The 7,129-nt window shown below is 33.6% G+C and overlaps 1 protein-coding gene across 2 annotated transcripts; it reads left to right on the forward strand.

Moving 5' to 3' along the window:
* The first annotated feature begins 1,344 nt into the window (after positions 1–1,344).
* Positions 1,345–6,123, forward strand: LOC142621737 (putative caffeoyl-CoA O-methyltransferase At4g26220). Of its 2 annotated transcripts, none has more exons than XM_075795088.1 (6): positions 1,345–1,464; positions 3,374–3,442; positions 3,541–3,620; positions 5,110–5,254; positions 5,338–5,469; positions 5,584–6,123. In XM_075795088.1, the coding sequence occupies exons 2-6, from the start codon at positions 3,374–3,376 to the stop codon at positions 5,872–5,874; spliced, it is 717 nt and encodes a 238-aa protein (XP_075651203.1). In that variant the 5' UTR covers positions 1,345–1,464; the 3' UTR covers positions 5,875–6,123. The 2 variants fall into 2 exon arrangements, with proteins under 2 accessions (XP_075651203.1, XP_075651204.1); XM_075795089.1 differs by having other exon boundaries at positions 1,361–1,439.
* The last annotated feature ends 1,006 nt before the right edge of the window (positions 6,124–7,129 follow it).

The following is a 7,129-nucleotide window of genomic DNA, read 5'->3' on the forward strand; positions in this document are numbered from 1 at the left end:
AGAGAAAAAATGATGTAGAGAACGCGAGAGAAAAATTGAGAAAGGTCCCATCTGAATTGTTTTTGGTTTATATATGCGGACTTGTTTTACAAGTAACCGGTATCCACTAAAACTAAATCAACGGTTAAGATGCAACACAAAATTAAGGGAAAATTACACATTATTACCCTAAATTATATACTAGATTACACTTTGCACCTTAAACTTTTCGTATGAACATTTTGCAATCTAAACTATGACATTTGTTACACTTTTCACCCTAACATGAAGTTTACTGTTACTATGGATGGAATGCTCAATCACATGACTCCCACGTGACTATTGATTAAGTGTTACCAAGTCAAAATACCCAAACGCCTTCTTCCAAGACCGAAGATCCAAAAGACGTTACACAAATCCTCGGTATCAGTCCTTCCATCTCATTCACGATTTGGTGTTTTGGGTCTCTCCATGCGCTGATCCACACAGATCGGTAGAGATAGAGGGTAGTGAAAGACGGTGGCGATGGTGGCTAGTCGCAGATGGTGGTGTCGATGGTAGCTGGGTTCGATTTGGGTTTTGTTTTGGTCATGATTCATAACTAGTATGGTCAACTCCAAGAGCTCACAGATTTTTGGATCTTAGTCGGTCCGAATTTGTGTTTGTGATTTTGTATCCTGTGAATTTGTGTTGTGATTTGGTTTTTGACAGAGGATCTCATGCTCGAAAATTGGTGGCTTTGCGATGGTATGTGGTTTTTTTTTTTTTTGTGTGTGTGTGTGTGTGTGTGTGGATAGGAATGGTATATGGGTTTTTGATTGCGGATATCATGCCTGAAAATTGGGTGACAGTGTGCGTGGCCAAAAATGGTGGAAAAGTGCAGTGTGCAGAGGCAAGAATAATTGCTCCAATTCCATTTCCTCCCAACAATATCCAATAATAAACCACAAAATGTCGATGAAGAAAGGGAGTAGAAACACGATGACTCTCTAGGACTTTCACGGTGGCTCCATCCCAGCTAATCTCGTTCTTCCCTCTGCTCCCGGTGGCTTCGTCCCAATAGAAAGAAAGAGAGAGAGGTGTTTGCTGTTGGAGTTGGAAGAGGGGTATTTAGGTCATTTGTGTTAGTGCCACTTAAGTAAGAGTCACATAGGAGGCATGTGATTGTGCTTTTCGTCTAACATAACAGCAAATTATCATTACGGTGCAAAGTGTGCAAAATGTATTAATCATCATAGTTTAGGATGTAAATTGTAATCTCAACCATAATTTAAAATGATAAAGTGTAATTTCCTCCCAAATAAATAGGTATTATTTGTGCCGTACCTCCTGAAAGTAAAGAGGGTACTGTAGAAAGATCCTCTACAGATATATCATAATTGTGTGGTACTTGAATCAATTTCACTTTTTGCTTCAAAAAAATCAATCACTTTTTGCTGGTGCTGGAACTCAGATTCAGGGTGAGTGCTCAACCATTTCCTCCGGGTAATTTCCATCCATCTCTATTGCCAAATTTTAATTTTTAATAAACTTTTATATTCTTCTCAAGCACTCAAATCATTCGGATCGTCGACATGTTTTTTTTTTTTTTTATAATAAATATTGTTATTTTTTTTTTTTAATTATGAGTGAGAAACCTGAATATTATGAGATTGTTTTAGAATAATAATGACTATTCCCATGTTATGAGATAGTTTCAAAAAGCCAAGTTACGTATCAAGGTCTATGAGTATCAAAGATCCCATCCATCTCGTGGAAATTGGTAAAAGAAATCTCCTTCTACATCTCTACATGGTTAAGTTTCTTAGCCTTTTTATGAGGGTATTCATATTTTTTAGAGTACTCATGTCTTAGCGCACACAAAATAATTAGGGAAAAGAATCTCTTAGGGGGTGGTCCAAATATGGTAGCTAGAGATTTTAAACTCATAGCCTTGTGAATCTCAGGAGACATTAGCCACTAGACCAACCACATATGGTCACACTTAATTAATTATTAAAGTACATCTCTTTCTACCGTTGTTTGCTTAGCCTTTCCATGACCATTCTAACTTTTTTTTTAAAAGATATATATTGGAGTTAGGAAATTTTCATATCATTGGGACTATTTGGTTCACATTAAAAAAAAAAAAAAAGGTTAAAAACTGGTTTTGAAATTAATTTTTCAAAACTTCATTTTGCATTGGTTTCAATTGTGAAAGAGTAAGAAAAAAATTTTGTTTGTCAATGTATCGTTAATTCATTTATTTTTCTCAATCCATCTTCTAAATATAACGACAAAGCTCTACACAAATTCATACACCCATCACAACAAACCAACAATGTTTTAAAAATAATATGTGCATAGCAAATGACAATTTTCTGTCAATTTTAGTTAATGAAATTAAGATTAAGAAGTCATTTTGAATAATTCTTAAACCTTAGAGGTTATGATACAAAATTAATAATATAGGGGTTAGTTTGCAATAGACCCAAAATCCAGGGAGACTTTTGCATTTTACCATTTAAAGAATATACGAATTTTACACTTATTTTGATTATTGAGATTTAGTTTTGATGAAATTTGAATTATGTAAATTATAATAATTAATCACTTATAAATAAAAGAAAATTTAAATAACTATTCAGTGATTTACTTAAATATTTGAATGATATCATTTTTGTTTTAGGCCTAGGAAAATGGATCTCGATGTGACAACCTAACCCAATGTAATTCGATCACTACGAATTAGGTTCGGTTTTTAAAGTTGTTATTATGGGTTGAAGATTTCTCAAACAAGAGAAGTTGAGTTGGGTTGAGAAATACTACAACCATAATCCAACCTAACTTATACACAACCTAACCAAACATGTCATTAGACTACAAGGTGCTTGGTAATTTTTTTTGGCTAAATTACAAATTGTACCTTCTAACTTTGCTCAAAATTCAATCAAGTCCTATAACTTTGTGGGTTGGGCTCAAACCATCAACTATAGGCAAAACACAAACCCAATAAACTTCCTTTATTGGGACTTTTGTTGACCCTGTTCCCCGTGCTAGTACGTCAAGGTGGCTAGAGCTCTCACAAAGTGTCCTAGGAAAAATAAATAAATTTGATTATTTCAGTCCTCCAATCTCCAAAATGACACTGTTTAAAAAAAAAACTAAATTTTTTTTTTTTTTTTGAAAACTCATATAAAGAAGAAAATTTTAAAAAAAACCAAACCAAAATCTTTCTCATAATTGAGAGACTATGATTTGTCATATGTGTCTTCTCTTAGCATGAATGTGGAGTACTCTAGTAGCTAGACAAGTTTTAGCAAAAAAAAATTAAAATACTATTGAGAAAAGTTATTATACTAGCAACTTTTTTTCCTTAGAGGAATGTCATAATTTCTTGTGCACGTGGATATAGATGGAGAACACAAAAAAGCAAGGAAATCTGGCAAACCCTTTAATTTTGCAAAGTGAGGAGTTATATGAGGTACTGTCTATTATCTTCTTGACATTATTTCTTGAGTTAGGTGTTTTGTTTCTTTTTAAGTCAATGACGTTTAATCTAATTTTTCATTGATTTGGCAGTACATTCTGGCCACTAGTGTGTACCCACGAGAACCAGAGCCTCTTAAGGAGTTGAGGAAAGCTACTGCAACCCAACCATTGTAATAGTTCTTTCTATCTTAAACTACGCTAAACCACCAAATATCTCTCTCTCTCTCTCTCTCTCTCTCTTCATTTTCTTTGTCTTCACATGATTCACATCAAAATCATTTAGAAATTGTTTGAGAGCATTATTGACATGAAGTGATGGACTTTCAACTTTTCCTTGCATTTGTACCAACAATGTCACAGTGGATACAATTTTTTTTTGATGGTTGCTCCGAGGGATTAAAACTTCCAAATTTGATATAATTAACTATTTTGGGAGTCTAGACCTCCAAAGTTAGAATAATTAACAATTTGTAACTTAGAAAATCATGACTATACTTCTTTTATTATTAACATCAAAATTTATAGAAATACTTTCATTTGGATAAAAGATAAATACTAACTTCCTATAATCCCTCAGTAAACTAATCATGATTCACTAGCCTCATCACACGCTCTTCGCGCGTGCAGAGAGGTTTTTTTTTTAGTGGTCCTATTTTTATTTTATATTTATTTATTTTAAAAATCTAATTTATAAGTGAATAAATCAATTTGAAAATTAATAAAGAGTGGTCTTATTTTTCAGGCAATGTTTTAGTGAGAGTTAGAGTTGCATTTTTACTAGATTGTCCTTTAGTTTTGTCTCTACTTAAACATAGAAGTGTGAGGGTATTTTTGAACTAAAAAATGAGGAATTCAAACGGGGGAAACCATTTAAATAATAGTATAGATACTAATCCACACTAATTTATTTGAATCATTAAAACATATTTATCATTTTTTTTAAATGAATGAAAAATGGGTAGAGAGGAGTGACCTGAGTTGGCGTCTTTCATCTAGGCGTGATCATAGTGACACTACTCGTTGAACCTAGGCTTACTAGAGCAGGGACTCCAGATGAGCCATAGCTTTGCACCCAGCCCCATCGAGGACGCTAGTAAGCATGAGTCGAGAGCATCGGGTTGTCTATTGGAATGAAAAATTTCGACCGAAATGGAATGAAACTCAAAACTTTGGCTCTAATACCTCATGTTAATATGTTTTTTCGAGGAAATCAAGACCTCCAAATTTGATAAATGGACTATATTGAGGGAGTCTAAATCTCTAAGTTAAACTAGCGGATCATTTCTCACTTAGGAAATCATGGTAATACTTTATTTTTTGTCAGCATATGAATTTATACATGGCAAAATTTGAATTGGATAAGAAATAAATACTGACTTCAATTAGAATTAATCCCAATTCAAACAAATCTAACTAATCAGAATCCAAACTATTTTATTTGAACCAATAAAACATATCTTTATTATTGGGGACTCTTGGGTGCTAGATAGCCCATAGACTTTGCTATTTTTGATTCCCCACGGCTAGTGGTGGTTACTTTACTAGCTTTTGATAAAGTTGAGCTTTTCTATACTGGACTAATTTGTAGACAGTGGGAACTCTGGGATATAGTTTCATGTGATTGCTTCTAACAGGTTGAGTGACAAATATCTTGTCCAGGGCATACTTTGGTACATCACCAGATGCAGGTCAGCTAATTGCCATGTTCTTGAAGATAGTGAATGCAAAGACGACAATTGAAATTGGGGTTTTTACAGGATACTCTCTTTTCCTCACGGCCCTTACAATTCCTGATGATGGCAAGGTATGCAAATCATTCACGATCAGTATGTATGTTAAATACATTGTCTTGGCAAAATCCTTATGCCTTGTAATGCCAAATTGCAGATTACAGCCATAGATGTTGATCGAACAAAATATGAGATAGGATTGCCAATTATACAAAAAGTGGGGGTTGAGCACAAAATTAACTTTATCGAGTCAAGAGCTTTACCAGTTCTTGATGAACTGCTACAAGATGTAAGCTTTAGTAGTGCTTGCTCCTTTTAAGTTTCACCAGATAAAATGTTCTAGTTTTCATGATTTATTGAGTCAAGAATTGGAATGTTTAAATCTATATATGTTACATTGCAGCCAAAGAATGAAGGGAGTTTTGACTTTGCTTTTGTTGATGCTGACAAAGTTAATTATTGGAATTACCATGAGAGGATGATGAAATTGGTTAAGGTTGGAGGGATAATTATCTATGATAACACACTGTGGGGAGGATATGTTGCTTTACCTGAAGAGGATGTTCCAGAAAAGAAAAGAGCTTGGAGGCAGTCTACCATTGAGTTTAATAACTCCATTTCTTCTGACTCACGTGTTGAAATATCTCATGCTTCAGTGGGTGATGGCGTTCTGATCTGCAGGCGAATTTGCTAAGTATTTCTAGACAACTAGTTGAACTTATTAATAAATCTTTTCATCCCTACAAGCACGAGTGCTTGTTATGAATTTCTTAAGGACCAGACTATTTCATAGGAAGGTTTAGGGAAAATGAGCTCTGGTTTTGCAGGAAGGACAATTTTTTATTGTTTTTGTCCCTTTTAAGTTTGCATGAATTTTTATTCATCTATTCAATCGAAGACCAAATAATTAAAATGCTGCAAATCCAATTTCCTTTTTAGTTAATTTAATATACAGTCTATATACTTTACACCCAAATGATAAAGAATAAATTAAAAGAAAAAACATAAACAAAATTACAATCTGGAGAGAGAGAGGACTCTTATAAAATAGTCAAGGTATGATTGATACACAATGTGTCAACTAATGCGCCAAGGTATGATTGATACACAATAAAATAGTTTCAATAGTGGACTCTTATAAAAGCAGTTATTTTATAACACACATTTTGTCACAACTTTTCATATTTAATGACATGTGCGATTGTGATTGATAAATCGTCAATTGTACTTTTTTTCCACCACTCATAAGTGCATATATATGTCATTAAGTTATGACAAGTATGTGACGAAATGTGTCCACAAATTTTTTTTTTTTTTTTTTATATATAAAAGTGATGAATAAATTACTTATTTGGTTTCTAATTTTTACACTTTGTGTCAATTTAGTCTTTAATATTTCAAATGTGTCAGTTTAGGTTCTATCCTTTTGATATTATTTCAAAATGGTCCTTATTGTTAAGTGATGATGGAAAATGCTAACAAGCTAATATCAAAATAAAATAGTATTAGTTTAATTTCACATAAGATTGCCACCTAGGCGGCCACTATAGCGTAACCGTAAAATTAAAAAAAAAAAAAAAAAAGCTTAGTTAGTAAGCTAATGTGCAACTGCAAACACGTGAGGCTCAATTTGGGATCAAAGCCGTTCACGTTGATATAAACTAATAAACTCCACAAACAACGATTGTAAAAAAAAAAGGTCTACAAAGTACAGACCAATTGACGACTTCTTCTCTCTGGGTTCTCTTAGGAGTCTCAGGGGTGAAAAATTTTTCGTCTCTGTACGAACAGCTCTCTCCACTTCACAGTAGAAACGAGCACCTTACACCTTTCTCTTTCGCAAGGAAGATATGGATGATATTTTAAACAGACGTGCGGGGTTAAAACTATCAGAGAGGGAGGGATCCGAGATTGTTATAGGCGTCTCAGTGACAGAAAATAATAGTGTT

Source organism: Castanea sativa, chromosome 1 (assembly GCF_040712315.1).
Source record: "Castanea sativa cultivar Marrone di Chiusa Pesio chromosome 1, ASM4071231v1".
NCBI lineage: Eukaryota > Viridiplantae > Streptophyta > Magnoliopsida > Fagales > Fagaceae > Castanea > Castanea sativa.

What these genes read in the sequence shown, in the direction of transcription:
- LOC142621737 (XM_075795088.1), top strand. Translation starts at nt 3,374, where the DNA reads ATGGAGAACACAAAAAAGCAAGGAAATCTGGCAAACCCTTTAATTTTG. An exon ending in GCTACTGCAACCCAACCATT is followed by an intron (nt 3,621 to 5,109) that starts GTAATAGTTCTT and finishes TATCTTGTCCAG; the next exon opens with GGCATACTTTGGTACATCAC. An exon ending in TTGATGAACTGCTACAAGAT is followed by an intron (nt 5,470 to 5,583) that starts GTAAGCTTTAGT and finishes GTTACATTGCAG; the next exon opens with CCAAAGAATGAAGGGAGTTT.